This window comes from Arvicola amphibius, chromosome 6 (assembly GCF_903992535.2).
Source record: "Arvicola amphibius chromosome 6, mArvAmp1.2, whole genome shotgun sequence".
Classification (NCBI taxonomy): Eukaryota; Metazoa; Chordata; class Mammalia; order Rodentia; family Cricetidae; genus Arvicola; species Arvicola amphibius.
The window spans coordinates 151,455,870-151,477,803 of NC_052052.2; the positions used below are offsets into that span (position 1 = coordinate 151,455,870).

The 21,934-nt window shown below is 40.0% G+C and overlaps 1 protein-coding gene across 9 annotated transcripts in view; it reads left to right on the forward strand.

The window, feature by feature from the left end:
- Nsd1 (nuclear receptor binding SET domain protein 1) overlaps positions 1-21,934 on the forward strand; it is a 108,843-nt gene that overhangs the window by 25,833 nt on the left and 61,076 nt on the right. For all 9 annotated transcript variants that reach the window (XM_038335593.1, XM_038335597.1, XM_038335592.1 and 6 more), the window contains 2 exons: positions 4,324-4,496; positions 6,319-8,863. In XM_038335593.1, coding sequence (XP_038191521.1) covers positions 4,324-4,496; positions 6,319-8,863 — 2,718 coding nt within the window. The remainder of the gene's footprint in view (positions 1-4,323; positions 4,497-6,318; positions 8,864-21,934) is intronic.

Genomic DNA, 21,934 nt, shown 5'->3' on the forward strand with positions numbered 1-21,934 from the left:
CTGAGAGTTTGAAGGTAGCAAATCATTCAGTGCCTGTAATGTTCATAAAAAAGTTCTGTGTAATAGTCTAGGATGAATGTGCTGCCATTGAAGAGGGTCAGTTTGATAGTGTTTTAAAAAACTTTTTAAGAAGTTCCACTCTAAACTGGGCAGTAGTGGCGTACACCTTTAATCCCAGCACTTGCCTTTAATCCCAGCATTTGGGAGGCATAGGTAGGCGGTTCTCTGTGAGTTCAAGGCCAGCCTCGTCTACAGGAGCTAGTTCCAGGACAGGTTCCAAAATTACATTTGCCTCAAAACAAAACAAAAGTTCACTCTTAATTGTTGTGTTGGTATGGTACTGAAATTAGCATCTTATATTGGTCTAGAAATGTTAAAATTAGTTGTTTTCCTCTCATAGAGTAAAGAAATGTAAGGTCTTACCTATGTGTTTATTATGAAAACTAATAAATATTTTGAAAATAATTTTTAAAAATTCACTCTATGGGCCCGTAGTGCTCAAGTTTGTAGAGTTCTCACCTAGCATGAGTGAAGCACTCGGGATACTCCTCAGTACTAAGTAAATGGCACAAGTCTGTACTTAGGGGTTAGGAGGCGGGGATCAGAAGTTCAGGACCATCCCTGATTACATACTGAGTTTCAGGACAGTCTGGGCTGTCTGAGATCCTACCTCAAACAAAACAAAATAACAACAAAAAGTTCTGATCAGAACCAAGAGCCTGCATGTTTACTGGCAGAAAGAAACCATGGGGGGGAATTGGGGGAAGGGGTATAAGAGTTAAAACTCTTTAAAGTCATACTTTCTAGCTGGGCAGCAGCGTAGCACATGCCTTAAATCCCAGTACTTGGGAGAGAGAGAGGCAGGTGGATCTCTGTGAGTTTGAGGCCAGCTTGGTCTACACAGCAAGTTTCAGAACAGCCAGGACTGTTAAGCAGAGAAATTCTGTCTCGAAACACCCCTACCCCGCAAAAAAGTATTGTCTGAGATCTCTGTTGTATTTTAGAGAAATGAACTCATGGCTAGTTAGTTCCTGTTTCTTTCTCCAGATTTCTATTTTTTCAGTTTTGTTTTCTTGTTATTGTAGTTCATGACAAGCCATAATCAGTTGAGTTCAAAAGACCTTACTGAATGAACATTTGCAGTAATCGCTCCATTTTTTCTATGTGTGCTTACTGTTTATGTTACCACCATTGTCCAGTAGCCCATGAGAGATGTTGCAGCACTTAATTTTACAATTATGTATGTGTATTCATGTATGCACATGTATTAGGCACACATGTCATGGGGCATGTGTGGAGGTCAGAGGACTTGGAGGTGTCATGTTTCTCTCTCCTCGCTGTTTCTTCATGATTGGATCCAGGTGGCCAGTCTTGACCACAAGTGCTTTACCTGAGCCAGCAGTGCAGTTCTTTCCTCCAACTTTCCTTTGAAAAATTTCAAACCTACTGGAAATTTAAGTGTAATGAAACTATATACTTAGATTTAGCAGTTAGAGTTATGCCAGTTCTTAGTTGGTGTATAAAAATTACAGTGTAGTGTAAGTGCAGTATATAAAAAGAGTGATTTTTCTTTCCCCTCAAAGTATTACTTTTTTTGTTTTTGTTTGTTTTTAAATATTTATTTATTTATTTATTATGTATACAATATTCTTTCTGTGTGTATGCCTGAAGTCCAGAAGGGGGCACCAGACCTCATTACAGATGGTTGTGAGCCACCATGTGGTGTTGGAAATTAAACTCAGGACCTTTGGAAGAGCAGGCAGTGCTCTTAATCACTGAGCCATCTCTCCAGCCCCTTGTTTTTGTTTTTGTTTTTGTTTTTTTTTTTGCGTTTGGTTTTCGAGACAGGGTTTCTCTGTAGCTTTCGGAGCCCGTCCTGGAGCTAGCTCGCTCTGTAGACCAGGTTGGCCTCGAACTCACAGAGATACGCCTGCCTCTGCCTCCCGAGTCCTGCAATTAAAGGCGTGTGCCACCACCACTTGGCCTAGGTTAAGTATTTCAAATTGTTTTAGTAAACACAAATTTTGGGACTGGGGATGGGAAGTAAAGTGCTTTCCTTTCAAAGCAGGAGGACTGAAGTTTAATCCTCAGTACCCAGAGAAGTTCAGGCACTGTGCTAACTTCTCTAACACCAGCACTGGTGGGGCCAGAGGGTGAGATAGAAAGGCAGAGTTCTGCAACTAAAATTACAGGTGGCTGCTGGGCTTGTAGAGTGGGTGCTGGGAACTGAGCTTGAGTTCTCTGCAGGAGCAGTATGTGCTCTTAACCTCTGAGCCGTCTCTTGTTTTTGATACAGTATCTTGTAGCCAAGACTGAGCTCAGAATTACTGTGTAGTGTAGAATTACTGTGAATTCTGGATTATAGGCAGATATCACTAATCTTGATTTAGGTGGATTTAAAAAAATTTTTTTTTCTTTTTCTTTGAGACAGGCTTTCACTGTAGCTCCTGCTAGCCTGCAAGTCTTCTATAGACCAAGCTGGCTTTACATTTAAAGAGATCTGCTTACCTTTGTCTCCCAAGAGCACATACCCAGCCCTTGACTTAGTTTTAGATAAGGTCTTTCTTTTTTCTGAGACGTTTTCACTTTGTACTCCTGGCTGTCACTCTGTAGACCAGGCTGACCTTGAGCTCACAGAGACCTGTCTGTCTGCTGCTCTAGTGCAGGGCCTAAAGGCATGTGCCACTACCTTCTTGTGGTTTGAATTATTTCAGTCATTGTTCTCTCTGTAGAAGTTGGGAGTTAGTGCTGGATGTGGATGCTGGTGTTGTAGGCTTCTGAGAAATTCTAACACTTTTGTTTATGCCAAGGCAGGGGAAACTGAGTTTAAGATAATCCTAGGAAGACCTTACCTCAGGGAAAAGATATTTTAGTAAGAGATTGTATATGTGCCACTGTGTGTACAGTGTGTGTGGCAGTCATAGGACAGCTGTGGGAACTTCTTTCTACCACATAGGTCCTGAGGATTGAACTCAGGTCAGCCGACTTGACTTAGGTGCTTATCTCTCTGACTTGCTGTTTTTTGTTTGGCGTCCAGAATGGTTTTGAACTTGTGGCACTTGTGTGCCTTTACCTTCCAAGTGCTGGAGGTATGTGGTGTTGGGAATTGAAGAACTACTAAGCTAACTGTACTGAAGTTATGCCCCAGTCCCTTCGTGTCTGTCCCCCACACCCCGGTGTGTGTGTGTGGGGGGTGGTCTTGGGGATTGAATTCAGGGATACATACATGAAGCATAAGCTTTGCCAACTGAGTCACGTCCTCCGTCAGGGCTATTCATCGTTCATTCTTAGATTGAACCCACACTTCTCATCCTTGTTCATCATGGTTTTCATTTTGTTGTTTTTGAGATAAGGTCTTACTTTGTAGTCCTGGCTGACTTGGAACTGGCTCTGTAAACCAGGCTGTCCTCTAACTCACAGAGATTGACTAGCTTCTACCTCCCAACTACTAAGATTAAAAGTATGCACTGTGTGCCTGGCCTACCTATTTTTTTATGATGTATTTTTTATGTGGAAGCCAGAAAAGGGTATCAGATCCCCTGGAACTGGGGATATAGTTGTTAGCCACCACATGGATGCTACAAATCAAATCTTGGTCCTCTGGAAGAACAGCCAATGTTCTTAATGGCTGAGCCATGTTTCCTGTCCTGGAATCAACATTTTTTTTTTTAAAGTTTTTTTTGTGGGTTTTTTTTTGAGATTTATTTAATTATGTGTTTGTGTGTGTGTGGTGGTAGTGGGGTAATGAGTGTCTAGGTCTGTGGAGATCAGAGCATTGGGTTCCTCAGAGATGGAGTTATAGGCAATTGGGAGTCACCAGGGTTTGAGTGCTCGGATCCTCTTCATGATCTGCACAGCTTTCATGATCTGCTGAACTATGTTTAGTCATTTCAAAAATTTTTTTGTGCATATGTGTGTTTGAGGATGCTCACTGAAGGCAGAAGAGGGTGTTGGATTCCCTGAAACTGGAATTAGAGGAGATTGTGAGCTGCCTGATGTGGGCGCTAAGAATTGAACTTAGGTCCTCTGGAACAGCTGAGCCGTCTCTCTAGCCACTCAGCGTGGCTTGGATATATATCTGTTTTGGGCCTTACATATTCAACAAATGCTCTAACTCCTTGCAGGACTCAGTGCTCTTTAATCCTGTGCTTTCTAAAGACCAAACTCAAGTTGAATTCAATTTGTAAGGTTTGGTGCCAAGTGTCTTTACCTGCTGAGCAATCTGAATGTCCCAGAGGCTCCTATGGCAGTAGGAGGTTTGGCTGTTATCTTGAAATCTAGTATCTTTGAAGTAATTACACTTTCTTTTTTGTCCTTATCTAGTCGCCAATAGGAGGCCCTATCGAGAATACTACGTGGAGGCTTTTGGAGATCCTTCTGAAAAAGCCTGGGTGGCTGGAAAAGCAATCGTCATGTTTGAAGGCAGGCATCAATTTGAAGAATTGCCTGTCCTTAGGAGAAGAGGGAAACAGAAAGAAAAAGGATATAGGCATAAGGTAAAGACAATCTAAGCCAAAGGACCTCTCAGAAATTATCTTCTTATGGGTTGGCTATGGAAGAAGTGGAAGAAACAGCATTATATAGATTGGTCTTTCCTATGACCTTTTGTTAATAGGCTATCTGAAGAAAGTTAGAAAGTCAAATATTTTGAAGGGATTAGCTGTGGATAGTTTTCATACAACTTTATGCCAAGTTTTTTGAGAAGTAATTCTATCTACCTTTTTGGCTATCTTTTATGAAAGAAGAAAATGGTCATTAGAATTAGAGCTAAAGATCTTACTCATTGGAACAGCTCTTGCCTACTAAGCATACATTTTTTGTTTTAATCTTTAGGACTGGACAGGAAAATAAAAACAAAATATTCTAATTGCCCTGGCTCTCCAGGTGCTGGAGTTAGAGAAATGTTCCCATAACATCCAGCTTTGATAAAGCTTTTTCGTAGTTTTATTCTTTGCCAGTTTTCAATTTTGTAGTTTCATACCTACCTATATTTTAATCATGAGCATTTCTCTTTGTGTGTGTAGTGGTTATTTTGTTTGTTTGTTTTGTTTTGTTTGTTGCCCAGGCAGGTCTCAGACTTGGCAGTCTCTTGCCACACAGTCTTCAAGAATGCTCAGAACACAGGCATGTGACACCACATTAGGTTTATAAACATTTCTTGCTCTTTAACTAATTTTTTTTTCTTTTTGAGATAGGGTCTCTGTGTAGCCCTTACTGTCCTGAAATTGTTGAGTCAATATATAGACCAGATTGGCTTTATACTCTTATCTACCTACCTTTGCCTTGGAGTGCTAGGATTAGAGGCATGCCACTAAATCCAACCCAAAAGGTGTTGGTTTTGTTTATTGTTGTGTTTTTTTTTTTTTCTTCGAGACAAGGTTTGTCTGTGTGGCCCTGGCTGTCCTGGAACTTGCTCTGTAGACTGTGTTGGCCTCAGACTCATAGAGATCTACCTGCTTCTGCCTCTTGAGTGCTGGGATTAAAGCTGTGTGCCACCACTGCCTAGTTGTCTGTCTTCATCTCTTAAAATGCTATAGCAACTTGTACTTTATAACTATTCTAATGTTTAGAATTATAAAATACTTAATATAAGGTTATCTTCTCACAATACTTGTGTATGCAGTTGTTAGGATGCAAGAGTTTAACTGCTTTTGACACTGTCACTGTTCCCCCCTGCATGGCAGCTGTGGGAAGAGACCAGGTTTTATGTTGAATTCTAGCTGTGTAGATTTATTTATTTATTTATTTATTTAGTTTTTATTTATTTATTTATTTTTTGGTTTTTCGAGACAGGGTTTCTCTGCAGCCTTAGAGCCTGTCCTGGAGCTAGCTCTTGTAGACCAGGCTGGTTTCGAACTCAGAGATCCGCCTGCCTCTGCCTCCCAAGTGCTGGGATTAAAGGCGTGCGCCACCACCGCCCGGCTAGATTTATTTTACGTATCTTTAGAAGAATTCACTCGGGGTTTCCTGTTTTGGAAACCTGATTTACTTTGATCACATAAGCACAGATATATGTGTGGTCATGTCTGAAATTGGTGAAATGGTCAGTGTAGTGCGTTATAGGAGGAAGCTACCTGTCCAGTGACCTTACGTTTTATGCGTTGGGGGAGCATTCCAAGTATCAATTATTTGTGAATAGTAACTGTTAGGTAGAACTTTGCCAAATAACATCATAGAGATTCAGGGATGGAAAAAGAACAACAACCCTGAAGGACAGGTTCTAGGTTGCTTATGATTTAAAATGCTTATTATCTCCCTGTTTTTCCTTCCCCCCCTTTCTTTTTGGAATTATTGATATTCTTATTTTTCTTTTTTAAGGTTCCTCAGAAAATTTTGAGCAAATGGGAAGCCAGTGTTGGTCTTGCTGAGCAATATGATGTTCCCAAAGGATCTAAGAACCAAAAAAGTGTCACCAGTTCAATCAATTTGGCTAGTGAAGAAGATATGCTATTTGAGGATTGCACAAATGACCCTGAATCGGAACATGACCTGTTGCTTAATGGCTGCCTGAAGTCTCTGGCTTTTGATTCTGAGCATTCTGCAGATGAAAAGGAAAAGCCCTGTGACAAGTCTCGAGCTAGAAAAAGCTCTGATAACATAAAAAGGACTAGTATGAAAAAGGGCCTCCTGTCATTTGAAGCACATAAAGAGGAACGGAGAGGAAAAATTCCAGAGAACCTTGGTCTAGACTTCATCTCTGGTAGTGTGTCTGATAAACAGGCTTCAAATGAACTTTCCAGGATAGCAAACAGCCTCACGGGGTCTAAAACTGCACCAGGAAATTTCCTCCTTTCTTCGTGTGTGCAGAGCGCTGGTACGGCAGATTTTGAGACTTCAAACTGTGATTCTTTATCAGGTTTGTCTGAGAGGGCTTTGATCTCCAAGCACTGTGTAGAGAAAAAGAAACTCCAGCCAGGCCTGGTGTGCAGCTCAAAAGTACAGCTCTGCTATATTGGAGCTGGTGATGAGGAAAAGCGAAGTGATTCTATTAGTGTATGTACCACTTCTGATGATGGGAGCAGTGATCTGGATCCTATAGAACACAACCCAGAATTTGATAACCGTGTCGTTGAGATTACAGATGCTTTTGATAGGACAGAGAATGCTTTACCCATGCACAAAAATGAAACAAAGTATTCTAAATATCCTGCCACAAACAGAGTAAAAGAAAAACAGAAGTCCCTTATCACTAATTCACATACAGATCTCTTAATGGATTCTGCCAAGACAGTGGAACCTGGAACTGCTGAGATGTCTCAGGTTGATCTTTCTGATCTTAAAGTCTGTACTCCTGTTCCTAAACCCCAACCGGAATTTAGAAATGACAGTCTTACTTCAAAATTCAGTGCACCACCAAGCATTTGTAGTGATAACTCCTTGACAAAGGGTGGGGCTCTAAATCAAACTCTGTTACCTTTAAAAAGCAGACAACCCAAGTTCCGCAGTATAAAATGCAAGCATAAAGAAAACCCAGCTGATGCAGAATCCTCGGCTACAAATGAGGACCTCAACTTGAAATGCTGTTCTTCTGATACCAAAGGCTCTCCTTTGGCCAGCATATCCAAAAGTGGGAAACTACTGAATAACATGCATGAGAAAACCAGAGATTCAAGTGACATAGAGACAGCGGTGGTGAAACATGTTCTGTCAGAGTTGAAGGAACTCTCCTACAGATCGTTAAGTGAGGATGCCAGCGACTCTGGAACATCAAAGTCATCAAAGCCATTACTGTTTTCTTCTGCTTCTAGTCAGAATCATATACCTATTGAACCAGACTACAAATTTAGTACATTGCTAATGATGCTGAAAGACATGCATGATAGTAAAACTAAGGAGCAACGGTTGATGACTGCTCAAAATCTGGCTTCCTACCGTACTCCAGATCGTGGGGACTGTTCTACTAGTAGCCCTTTAGGGACATCAAAGGTTTTGCTGTTAGGAGGTTCCACACACAATTCTGAAAAAACTGGAGATAGTACTCAAGACGCTGTCCGACTGAATTCTAGTGGGGGTGACTCTGCGTTGTCTGGAGAATTGTCTTCTTTGCCTGGCTTAGCTTCTGACAAAAGAGACCCTGCTTGTGGTAGAAGTCGCACAAACTGTATTCCAAGGCGTAACTGTGGCCGAGCAAAGCAATCATCCAAATTGAGAGAAGCAGTTTCAGCCCAGATGGCAAAACCCCCAATAAACCCAAAAACCTTAAAGACCCAGAGGAAAAGAAAGTTGAACCGACCTCCAGCCGTGAGCATTGGCGCTAACCTGCTGGGAGACAAAGAAAGTGGAAGCTTAGTGAATGGCCCATCAAGGGGTGGGGCTGAGGATCCTGGTAAAGAAGAGCCTCTTCAGCAGATGGGCCATTTAAGAAAGGAAGACGGTCATTTTTCTGATGTACATTTTGATAGCAAGGTTAAACAATCTGACCCTGATAAAATTCTTGAAAAAGACCCCTCTTCTGAGAACAGGAAAGGCCCAGAGCTGGGGTCTGAAATGAACGGTGAGAATGATGGACCCCATGGTGTTAGTCAAGTGGTGCCTAAAAAGCGGTGGCAGCGATTAAACCAAAGGCGCCCTAAACCTGGAAAACGCACTAACAGATTTAGGGAGAAAGAAAACTCTGAGGGTGCCTTTGGAGCCTTGCTTCCTGGTGACTCTGTGCCAAAGGGGCGGGATGACTACTTGGAACCAAGAGCTCCTCCCACAAGCATACTTGAGGACTCAGCAGCAGATCCCAATCATGTTGGCCACTCAGATTCAGTTGGGCCACGACTAAGTGTTTGTGATAAATCCAGTGTTAGCATGGGTGATGTGGAAAAAGAGACAGGAATTCCCAATTTGACAGCACAGACCAAGCTCCCTGAGCCAGGTAAGGATGTATCTGGTGGTAAATGATTAGAGAATTTGTTGATAATGTTGTTTTTATGATAGAGTAAGAAACAGTTTGAAAAAGACTGAAATTTAATCCTGGTGTGTCTGTATTTTCAGACTTTTTGTTTTGTTTTGCTACCTTTGGGGGTTGAGTTTAAGACCTCATGCATGCTAGTCAGTAGTTGCCTCATTGGTTTGTGTGTGTGTGTGTGTGTGTGTGTGTGTGTGTGTTTAATCAGAAGACTTTTTTTTTTTTTTTTTTTCAAAAGAAAAACAATCTTCCCTCCCGTTTCTCGCTTGTTGTCTTATAATGTTGACTGACATTTTGGGACCCAGGAGGTAATTGAGAGGTGCTAAGAGAGGCGTGCTAAGATATCCTATGCCATGGGCTACCTTTCCACTCTGCTGTCTTAAGTTTCTGTTTTGAGACAGGGTGTTTTGGAACTTGGTTTGTAGCCCAGGCTGCCTCAAACTCAAGAGATCCCAGGTTGGGAATTAAAGGAGCACCACCATGCCAGCCAAATTTTTTCAGAGAAGTTTAATGTCTCACATAATGATTTCTACTGTTTTTGCTTTTAATAGTTTTTATTAGGTGTTGTAGCCAAGAAAGTATCCATCCCAGTGTGGTAACATTCTTTCCTGTATTTTAGGAGTTTTGTTGTCTTACTTCTTCTACCTATTTTGTTTTGTTGTTGCTAATTTTTTTTGTATGGGCGAAGTCAACGTCTCTGAATTCTTTTGATGTGGATATTCAGTGCTCCAAAAATCATTTGTTGAAGAAACCATACTTTTTCCATTGAGATCATCTTACTTTAGCTTCCTGTGTGCTGGGATTGTAGATTCCCAGCTTTGAAAGAATTTGAGAATGCTGGACTGCTTGGGACTGCTTTGAGGGAAACGTTCTAGTAAACCATGGGCTTCCTGGGCTTTGCTGTTGTTCTTAAATTTTATTTTTATTATTTTTAATTATGGGGGGATATGCACATGAGTGCAGGTCTCTATAGTGTGTTGGGAATTGAATTTGGGTTCTCTGGAAGAGTTGTATGTACATGCTCTTAACTGCTGAGTCATCTCCCCAGCCCTTTTGGAAATTTGTTTTGCTTTTAATTTATGTGTATGGGTTTTTTCTTTTTACTTTTTTTAAGATTTATTTATTTATACAGTATCCTGCCTGTAGGCCAGAAGAGGGCACCAGATCTCATTTTAGGTGGTTGTGAGCCACCATGTGGTTGCTGGGAATTGAACTCAGGACCTCTGGAAGAGCAGTGCTCTTAACCACTGAGCCATCTCTCCAGCCTGGGGTTTTCTCTCTTTCTCTCTTTTTTCTCTCTCTCTCTCTTTCTTTCTCTCTTTCTCTCTCTCTCTTTCCTTCCTTCCTTCTTTCCTTCTCTTCTCTTCTCTTCTCTTCTCTTCTCTTCTCTTCTCTTCTCTTCTCTTCTCTTCTCTTCTCTTCTCTTCTTTTCTTTTCATAGTAGTTGTTGTTTTTTGAGACAGGGTTTTTCAGTAGCTCTGGAGCCAGTCCTGGAACTCACTTTGTAGACCAGGCTGACCTTGAATTTACAGAGATCTGTCTCTCTCTACCTCCTGGGTGCTGGGATTAAAGGCCTGAGCCACCACCACCGGCTATGTGGTTTTGCTCGCAGTATGGTGCTCAACAGAGGTTAGAAGAGGGTGTCAGTTCTTCTGTTGTATGCTGCCAAGCTTGCACGGGTCCTCTGGAAGAACAGCCAGTACTCATACCAGCTGAGCAGTTTCTCCAGTCCTGGAAAGTTTTTTGATTATTAAATTTTGTTTGTTTGTTTGTTTGTTTTTTGTTTTTCGAGACGGGGTTTCACTGTAGCTTTTGAGCCTTCCTGGAACTCACTCTTGTAGCCCAGGCTGGCCTCAAACTCACAGAGAGATCCACCTGTCTCTGCTTCCCAAGTGCTGGGATTAAAGGCGTGTGCCACCACCTCCCGGCTTGATTATTCAATCTTATTATGTCTGTTTTAGATGTTCTTTTCTTTTCCTTTTACGGTTTTTTGAGACAGGATTTCTCTGTAGCTTTGGAGCCTGTCCTGGAACTAGCTCTTGTAGACCAGGCTGACCTCGAACTCACAGAGATCCACCTGCCTGTGTTCTCCAAGTGCTGGGCTTGAAGGTGAGCGTCATTACCGGTTGTCCTAGAGATAGCTCTGTAGACCTCTGCCTCCCAAGTGCTGGAGTCAAAGGCATAAGCTCTCCTTTGTTTAGATTTGTTTTGAAATGACTCATTTCATTTAGTCTCATTGAATTGTTTCAAGGAATTGAATCCATTCTTCCAGATTGTCCATCCAGTTTGTTGGTGTACAGTTCTAAATGATTTCAGTTGTAATGTCTCTTTAAGATTTAAGTCCTCCCCCCCCCCCATATTGTCAGAGCTTGTAGTATGTATATATTTTTCTTTTTAAAACTTCAGCCTGAAGACCTGGAGGGGATTGTTCAGCAATAAAGAGTGCATATTGTTCTTGCAAAGTGTTGGGGATCTTCAAAATACCTATTACAGAGGACCTGAGTTAGGATCCCAGCAGGCATGTAGAACAGATCATAACTGCTTGGTCCTTCAGCTACAGGGAGTATAAAGCTCTCCTGGTACTGCAGGCATCTGCACTCATATGCACATAACTTGTGTGCTCCCCCTACTTGATTCAATTTTTAAAATTAAATATATGTATAAACAACAGTAAAAAAAAAAAGAGTCCATGGGAAACGATGTAATTATAATATCAAAAAGTAAATACAAAAATTTTCAAAACTTTTCCACTTGGTACTTAGTATTTTTATTTATTTGTTTGTTTGTTTATTTATTTTAAATACAATACTTTGCCTGCATGTGTACCTGCACCCCTGAAGAGGGCACCAGATCTCATTATAGATGGTTGTGAGCCACCATGTGGTTGCTGGGAATTGAACTCAGGACCTCTGGAAGAAGAGTCAGTGCTCTTAACCGCTAAGCCATCTCTCCAGCCCAGTATTTTCCTTTTTTATTTAAATATTATTTATTTATTTATTATGTCTGCTTGTGTGCCTGCAGGCCAGAAGAGGGTTCCAGACCTCATTACAGATGGTTGTGAGCCACCATGTGGTTGCTGGGAATTGAACTCAGGACCTTTGGAAGAGCAGGCAATGCTCTTAACCGCTGAGCCATTTCTCCAGCCCAGTATTTTCCTTTTTTATATTAGAGATTTAGCCTAAGACCTTACTATATCCTTGACAAGGCTTAACTGATGTACATACCTATAGCACGAAAACCCCTGGGGTTATAGCTGAAGATCAGAGAGGCAGAGCAGTAAGCCACTAGAGAGACCTCTTACCTCTACCAATCTCAGACTGCCTAGACTGCATTGTGTCTCCACCAAACCTCAGACTCCACACTCCAGTGAGTTCCTGTCTCTTACCCATTATATTTCTCTCTCTGCCCAGCCATATAGCTCCTGTCTCCACCTCCCTAGTGCTGGGATTAAAGGTGTGAGGCACCACCACTTGGATCTGTTTCTGGATTGATTTTGTGTAGCCCAGGGTAGCCTTGAACTCACGGAGATGGAGATCCATCTGCCTCTGTCTCTGGAGTCCTGGAATTAAAGGCCACCACTCCCTGGCCTCTAGTGGCTTAGCTTTGCACTCTGATCATCAAATAAGCTTTATTTATTAAAATACAGATAAATACCAGTACACATTCCTAGCTTCTGATTTTTGTTGTTGTATTCTCTACACTGAGTTTTATTTATTCTGCTGTACTTTTTTTCTTCTGATGACCTTGGATTAAGTTTTTTGCATATTTCTCATATTTTAGGTTATCCTTGAATTTGCTATGATGGCCCTCAGCTTGTAGTTAGATATTCCTTCCTGCCTATATTTTCTCAGTACTGGGGTTATTGAAGATGTATGTTACTAAGCCTGATTTCCTCCCACCCCCCCCCTTTTTTTAAAGATAAAAAAAATTGTGTGCATGTGCGTGCACACACGTGTGCACAGTATGTCTGTTAACTGCTGAGCCATCTCTCCAGTCCCAGAGCAGGCTTTTAAAACAAGCAAACAAAAACCATATGTAGTTAATAATATAATTATCTTCAGTATTAATTTTGCTGAATATCATGTTTCAGTCTCCAGTATTTTCATTTGCCTCAACAGTCTTAATTTCCCTAATTTTTTTCTGATAATTTTTTCTTTGACCGATTGGTCATTTTAGAATACAGTTTTATTACCATATGTGTATACATTTTTCTGATTTTTTACTGTCATTGATTTCTGTTTTCTTTCCATGGTGGCTGGATCTCATTATGGATCATTGTGAGCCACCATGTGGTTGCTGGGAATTGAACTCAGGACCTCTGGCTAGTGCTCTTATCCACTGAGCCATCTCTCCTGCCAGTTTTGTTTGTTTTTTTCAAGACAGGGTTTCTCTGTGTAACAGTTCTGCTGCCCTGGAACTCACTTTGTAGACCAGGCTTGCCTCAAACTCAATTTGCCTCTTCCCAAGCACTGAGATGAAAGGCACGTGCCATTATTGCCCAGCTTCTCCTTCAGTTTTGAAGGGAAGTTTTGCTGGATAAATATTGGCTTGCAGTTTTCTCTTCAGCACTTTGAATGTATTTATTTCCATCTAGTATGTAAGATTTAAGAAATCTGTGAAAAATATAACGGGAGTTCCCTTGTATGTGATTAGTTGATTTTCTTGGTGGCTTTAATATTCTCTGTGTTCTTTGATTTTCAACAATTTTGATGTATCACAGTATGGTCTTCTATATTCTGGACCTTTATAGATGCTAGGCAACTTCCAGTCTTTTTTGGAGTCCTTTGAACTTGAATTTCTGTGTCTTCCTCTCAGGTTTGGGAAGTCTTTTCAAGCAACCTTCTGTTCCTTTTTTTCTTGAAACATGATGTAGTCTATTGGTGCACTTGGTGATTTCTTGTTTTTATATTTTATTCACACCTTTTTTTTTTTATTCTTTTGAGTGCATAGTTTTTAATTACCTGGGTGGTTTTTTGTTTGGTTGTTTTTTTTGCTTTTGGAAGGGTGCAATGGTTAAGTGTTTTAAATTTAGCAAGATCTACAATCACGTGGGAGATGGGCTTCTGAACGTGCCTGTGCGGGATTTCCTTAATTACTTTAATTGGCATGAGAAGGAAGACTCTGGGACCTGGGCGGTAAAGGTAAAGAGAGCAAGCTCAGCCCTTCCCTGCGTACATTGATCCATCTCTCTCTTCTGACTGGATGGAATGTAGCTAACTGCTTCAGCTCCTGCTGCCTTGAACTGCAAGTATTTTAAAGCTCTTCCCTTAAATCTTTTTGTTGTTGTGTTTTCTTACAGCAGTAAGAAAAGAAAGCACAGGATGTGGTAGGTGCTGGGCAGCAAACACTGGGCCCCCCAGTATTTGCTAAGAGCTGGACTCCCAGCCCTTGGAATTCTCTTTGGCGTTTGCCAGTTTTCTTTTTTCTACTTGATCACATTTTCTGTTGAATTCCTCTAGTTCTGTTTTAGTCCTCTAGTAAATTTAATTTCAGGCTGGGCGGTGGTGGTGCAAGCTTTTAACACCAGCACTGGTGAGGCAGAGGCAGACAGGTCTCTGAATTTGAGGCCAGCCTGGTCTACAGAGTGAGTTTCAGGACAGCCAGGGAAGAAAAAATTTTTCATTTCAGTTCTGTTCTCTCACCTCAGAGTTTTTGCTGTTTGGAATTTCCCTGTGATATTTTAATTTTGCTCATGCATTGATTGAATTTTATTTTTAATTGTTTATTACGTTATAGACAATTGAGTTTCTTAGACAATGAATTCTTTATTGGGTTTTATGTGCTTTTTGGAGTTCATATGTGGAGAAATTTCCCCCTCCTTTGTTTTATATTGGGTCATATTCCACCCCCATTCTCCAGCCCTGGTCTTTCTCTACCTCACAAACTGAAGCTGCCAGTGGATCTGAGCTGAACTGGTTTGGTGAGTGGAAGTATCTGAGAAAGTAAAAGGTTCTTCTTACCCTTTATATTATGATTATCCCTGGGATTGCAATGTTTATAGAGTTACCGTAAGTGTTAGCATTTCTGGGAGTAACAAGGCCGCTTATTCTGGTTTTTAAGAACTGTTCTCTTATTTTAAGTCTTTAGTGCTAACAATATTACATTGTGTGGGTTTATTAATTTTATTTTCATCGGTTGGTGGATTACACTTAGGACTTTATATACCTAGGAATGGAATTGCTAAGTGATTTAGTAATTTTGTGTTTAGACCTTTCAGGAATTACTAGAAAAGTTGCTTTTTATCTAATTTTATGTTCCCAGTAGCATTATGAGAGTTTTTCTGTTTCTCCAGATACCCATTAGCACTTATTTGGTTGTAGCCGTTCTAGTGAGTATGGAGTGGTCTGAAATTGCAAAAATACAAAAAAAAAATTTCATGATTAGTGATTTGTGTATTTTTCATGTACTTATTTGGTTGTGTGTGTGTGTGTACATCATACATACATACATACATACATACATACATACATACTTTTGTTGGAAAAATGTCTTATCTAGTTTTTGGTTATATTATTGCTATGTTTTCTTTTGTGGTCTTGGGGATAAACCAAGGTCCTAGTGCATGCTAGATGAGCGTTCTACCCTTGAGCCTTCTCATGATTGTAATTGAGCTCTTTGTCTTTCAATTGTAAGCATTCCTCGTTCTAGATATTAGTAGTACATATGATGCACAAGTATTCTGAACTGATCTTTGGGCTGTATTTATGCTTTCTTGATCATAACCTTTTTTGGTGTTTTGTTGTGATTTGTTTTCTTGTTTTTCGAGACAGGGTTTCCCAGTCCTGGATGTCCTGGAACCTTGCAGACCAGGCTGACTTTGAACTCATTGAGAACTACCTGCCTCGCCTCCCAAGTGCTGGGAACTATTGCCTGACCTTGATCATAACCTTTTAAAGTACAAAATTTTTTTTTTTTTTTTTTTGGTTTTTCGAGACAGGGTTAAAGTACAAAATTTTTAAAAAATTTGATAAAATCTTTTTTTTCTAGAGCCTTTAATGCAATGTTTTTAAAATAATGGTATGAGTTAAGCTACTCAACGTTACTCCTTTACATGTTGGTATCTTTTTGACTCAGTTATAGTATTGAAAAGACTTGTTACTAGCTGTGTGTGGTAGTTCATGCTTATAATCCTAGCACTTGCTAAAATAAATCAGGATGATGACTGAGTGTTTGGAGACAGCTTGGGCTACAGAGTGACCCTGTTCCCTTAGAAAAAGTATTTTTTTTTTTATTCTGTGGTCTTGTTGACACATGTTGTTTTTTTTTTTTTTAAAAAAATTAGCAGCAAATATGTAAGGGTGACATCAGGTGTCTTCAGTTGATCGCCACCTTTTTGAGCTAGGATGTCTCAGTGAACCTGGAGCTCAGCAGTTTAGGTAGGCTGGTCAGCCTCAGGAGTATTTCTTCCCCATTTTCTCCACTTCCAGTGTCCATCTCAGAAGAAGTTATCCATATCATAGTTCTTAGAACAGTAGTTTGCTAGTGTTTAATTGCTTTATCTTTGAAATTAGAATGTGAATGTTTAAAATTTGTACTTTTCCAAGATGATTTAGACTTCTATGGATCTTCTGTATTTCATATTAGATTTGTTAATTTCTTCAGTGTCCTCCCTTAGAATTTTCATAGAGAATGTGTTGAAAGTTATAGGCTACTTCAGGCAGTGTTGCTCTGTTCTGGCTTTCAGTCTATCAATATGGAATAACATCTAAGTTGTACTTTCATTTCTTTCAATATTGTTTTGTAATTTTCAGTTTATAAGTCTCATACATTTGCTAATGTGTCCACAGCTTAATTTTAACATTTATTTATTGACATGTTTATGTGTGTATGCATGTACATTTTAGAAGTTATAGACCAATTTGTCGGAGTTGATTTTCTCCTACTTTATGTAGGTTCCAGGGTTTAACTCAGGTCATCAGTACCCACATCCATTGAGCCATGCTGACCCTAAATACTTTTTATTCTATTAAAATAAAACTGTATTTCAGGTTTCATCAGATTGCTTATTCATAAATATAGTTGATTTTGTATATTAATTTTTTTTAAAAAAATTATTTTTTATGTGTATAGATTTTTTTGCCTATACATCTTTATAATGTGTACTGTGCCTGCAGAATCACAGATGGTTGTGAGCCACCATGTGGGTACTGGGAATCAAACTTGGGTCCTCTGGAAGAGCATGAGCCAGCTTCACAGCCTAGCATATTGATATTAAAATTTGTTTAACTTGTTCATTAGTTCAGATAGATTTTCAGTGCACATATCTGCAAATGTAGTGATGATGCACAGATGTCGAAAGAGCAACAGACATTCCCAATTGTCAGAAAACCATTTGGTGTTTTCATTATATCACTGTTTTAGTGGTGATTTTGACATTGAGGAATTCCCTCTTACCCCTGTGTGTTAGTAAGTTTCTCATTGTTTTGACTTAAAGCTTTTAGAGCTTTCTGTCCATGGTGGTGAGGACAGCTGTTCTGTTACAGAGCAGAACAGCTCACATCATGGCAGACAAGAAATAGAGAGCCATGTCTAAGCTAACTGGTTTCTTCCTCCTGCTGGTTAACCAGCCTTTTGTGTCGTGCCATCCACATTCAGGTTGGTCTCTTTTCTCTAGTTTTTCCTTTCTGGAAACGCACCCTCCCAGCCCTGCGTGTGCATGTGCCAATAAAGCCAGCACTCTTCTTACCTGATCTCCATGGTTCTTCTATTTAATAAAATTACAATTAAGATTAACCATCATTCTATACTTCATTAATTTGTCAGACAGTTTGGCGCTTATTTGGTTCTTTCCTCCCTTTATCTACCAGTGTGTATTAAACGTGCTTTGTAGTCTTAGGGTTAGTGTCACTTGCACTTGGTTGTGGTATATAGTATTTTTTTTTTAATTGCTAGGTTTGGTTTGCTTTTTTTGTGATAATCTTTGTCTAGTTTTAGTATTGAGGTAGTAATGGCCTCATGGAGTGAGTTGTTTTTGTCTTAATGGGTATTAAGTTTAGGGCCTCATATATGCTAGGTGAACTCTATATCTGGGCTATATCCTCAGCCATTTTTTGACTTTTTATATTGAGAAAGGGTCTCATTAAGTTGTTTAGACTGGAACTGAACTTACTGTACAGTATCTTGGCAGGCCTTGAACTTGTGGTCCAGATTCTGCCTTTGTCTCTGGATCTCTGGAGTAGCTGGGATTGAGTCTGTGCCATTATGCCTGGTTTTGTTTTGTTGGTGCTGTTAGTGACTGAATACAAATCTGTGTTCTACTGGTGAGCTGTATTCCCGGGTTTTTTGTTTTGTTTTGTTTTTGTTTGTTTGTTTTTTTTTTTTTTTTTGGTAGTCTGAAGTAGGAAGTGTGTGTCTTGCTTACTATGTAGCTCAAGTTACCCTCCAACTAAAAATCCTCCAAAGTGATGGAAATGGAGGCATGTTCCCAAACCCCACCCTCCCACCCCCAAGTATTTCTTTTTCTTCTCTTTCTCTTTTAGGGTTGTTATGTGTGCAGTGTTCTGCCTACATGCCAGAAGAGGGCACCAGATCTCATTATAGATGGTTATGACCATATGGTTGCAGGAATTGAACTCAGGACCTCTGGAAGAGCAGCCAGTGCTCTTAACCTCTGAGCCATCTCTCCAGACCTTCTTTCTTTCTTTTCATTCTTTCTGTTTTTTTTTTTTAAAGGCAAGCTTATGGTAGATTTACTTCTCGTTCCAGATTATTACTTCTGGTTCTTTCTTTTTCTATTTTTTTTCCCCTTCCTTCCGTCCATCTGTCCCTGTCTTTGAACTTGCTCAATAGACCAGGCTGGCCTCAGACTCAGAGATCTGCCTGCCTCTGCCTCCCAGGTGCTGGAATTAAAGGTGTGTGCACCCACTACCCAGGTTACTTCTAGTTCTTGATCAAGTACATTGCTGTTCAAAATTGGTTTCTACTAGGGAAGGTAAACTCACATGCTCAAAGTGGAGGTTTAGATATTTAGTGTATATAGCAGGAGTTGGTCTGGCTTGTGTTTTTTTTTTTTTTTTTTTTTTATGTGTTTGTTCCCTTCAGTTATACTTCAGCTTAAGCATAATTTAAAAAGGAATGATTAGTTAGAATCAGCTCTTTTTCTTTGTTGACAAGAAGATCTTTCTGGGGTTTTGTTTATTTTTAATGGAATTTTTTAAAACATTCTTTAAAGAAATTTTGCATGGAATTTGTGTGTGCTGGTTGTAATGTGTGTTTAGGCATGTGCAACACAAATGAGGTCAGGAGGACAGCTTGGTAGAGTCTTTTCATCCCTCCCACCTTGTGGGGCCAGGGATAGATTTCAGCTTTTCAAGTTTGGCAGCAAGCACCCTTACACCATGACCCAACTCTCCTGTCCAGGATTTTGTTTGTTTAAGGCAGGGTCTCATGTAGTCCATGCTGCCCTCACTTAGTGGAAAGAGACCTTGAATTTTTATTCTTCTTTCTCCACTAAGCACTGAATTTCATAGATATGCACTGCCACATCCTAAAAGTAAGAGAGTTTTTAATCTCAGTAATACTGATCTTGTGATATAAACTCATTCAATTATTTTATCTTTTTTTCTTCTTTTGTTGTGTTGAATGTTATATCCTTGCACATGGTAATGATCTCTGCTAGGAAAGAAACAGGCTGAAAGTCCTCTTCTGCCTCTGTCATAATGGTAGCTGGAGGCTGGAGAACCCAGGGGCCCTTGGAGAAGTACTTTGGGACACCCATAGTGAGCCAGAAGTTCTGGACCACTCTCCTGGCAACTTTTAGTCTAGCCTTCATGCTTCGTCCCCCTCTCCTTCCTGGCCTTTCCAGCTGCTTGTTGTTTGTTTTTTGCTTGTGTGGACATCAGCCATCAGAAAAGGTGTGGAATGGGAGGAGTTATAGAGGAACTTAACAAAACCATGGAACAACTTTAATGTTGGGCTGAACTCAATCTGATTCTGGGGTTGAGGCTGGAACCGGCTAGGCTGTAACTGCTCTACATTTAGCTTTATATTTAGTTTAAGTCTGTCTTGATGTGGCCTACATTTCTTTGGCTTTGGCTAGAATTTTTCATTTGAAGCTTCTGGCAATGTTAATTAGCCTTCTGTACCATCCGTCCTTGGCTATTACCCCACTCAGAAACTTTTCCCCCAATGTTCTTACCTCGTTTCATTGCATTGTCAGCAAATAAAGTCACAGGGGCACTAGAAATAATCCTTTCCTGTATATTTTTAAATGACTAAGAAACAGGAGTTTATTTATAAGAGTATTTTGTTTATTAGTATTTCAGTGTCATATTTTATGATTACATATAATTTTTGGTTTTGCCGAATTTAAGTGTTTTTGTTGTTGAGTCATGGCATCATGTAGCCTAAGCCGACTTCAGACTTTTCATATAGCTAAGAATGGCCTTGAAATTTTAATCTTTGAGTCTCAAAATTACAGGAATTGCCACCATACCTAAGTTTTTGTGGTGCGGGGGGTTGAACTCAGTGCTAGGCAATCGCATTGTCAATTGAGATAAATAAATCTTCAATCCTCAAACTTTTTTAAAAAGATTTATTTATTATGTATATAGTGTTCTGTCTGCATGTATGCCATCAGACCAGAAGAGGGCATCAGATCTCATTATAGATGGTTGTGAGCCACTATGTGGCTGCTGGGAATTGAACTCAGGACCTCTGGAAGAGAAGGCAATGCTCTTAACCTCTGAGCCATCTCTCCAGATCAATCCTCAAACTTTTGAAAGATGAAATATGGTAACATATTGGCATAATTCAGCATTTAAAAAGCACTAAAGGTTGATATTCCTTCCAGCTGTATCCTTCAACAATCAATCTGTTTTTCAGATTTGTCTCATGATTTTTGCTGTCATACTAGTAATAATAGCCTTATTAAATTTTACACTATTTTTCTTATAGCTTGCTGTAATTTGTTAACTCTGCCCTTTATTAGTGTACAGTTTTGGCAGTTTAGCATCCTATGGTTAGTAGCCTTAAAATGATTTTTCTTCTTTTTAGAATTGGGAGCATAAATTGTTTATTGCCCTCCTACTGGGTCACCACCTCTCGGATCTAAGTTGTGCTTTGTAGTTGTTACGTCATACACTCGTGTAAGCGATGCAGGAGAGTGAGCTGCGCCCAGTCAGCACTTCTCTAAACTCCACCCTAGCTGTCCTTTCCATGGCAAACCTGTTGCCATTGAAATTAGAGTCTACTTTTATAAAGGAACTCTGTGTACATGCTAACAAAATCTCTCACTCAGTCTTGAGTAAGACTTTACATAGGCTCAATGTTGACCTTGTTTATTGGAATTTTCAGTGTGTTTGTCTAGTTTATAGAGGCCTATCAAATTTGTGATAGCAACTGGGTGCAGTAGCTTATGCCTAAATCTCAGCACTTGGGATGCTAAGGGAGAAGAGTGCCACAAGTTCAAAGCCAGCCTGTCCTAAACCTGAGTCCCTGTGTCAAAATACAAAAAGCAAAACCAAACAAAACTTATGAAGATGAGACAGGGAAAGGATAGAGTTCAATAGCTTCCTTTTCCTGGACAAATACCATTATATGTGACAGAAGTATTTTACCGTTTTAAAAAGATAAATAAGAGCTCAGCGGTAGTGTCGAATACCTTTAATATCAGCTCTCAGGAGGCAGAAGCAGGTGAATCTCTGAGTTTGAGGCCAGCCTGGTCTACAAAGTGAGTTCCAGGACTGGCTCCATAGCTACTGAGCAACCCTGTCTCAAAAAACAAAACAAGAGGGCTGGAGAGATGGCTCAGAGGTTAAGAGCATTGCCTGCTCTTCCAAAGGTCCTGAGTTCAATTCCCGGCAACCACATGGTGGCTCACAACCATCTGTAATGGGGTCTGGTGCCCTCTTCTGGCGTGCAGGCATACATGCAGAATATTGTATACATAATAAATAAATAAATATTTAGGAAAAAAAAAACAAAACAAGAATCTGTAGCCCTAGTAGTAATCAGAACTGCATGATGGGGCCCTATCTCAGCTTGTGCTCCCTACCCTGTGTAAAATAGATGATGAATATTGTCTGGAAAACATTTGAA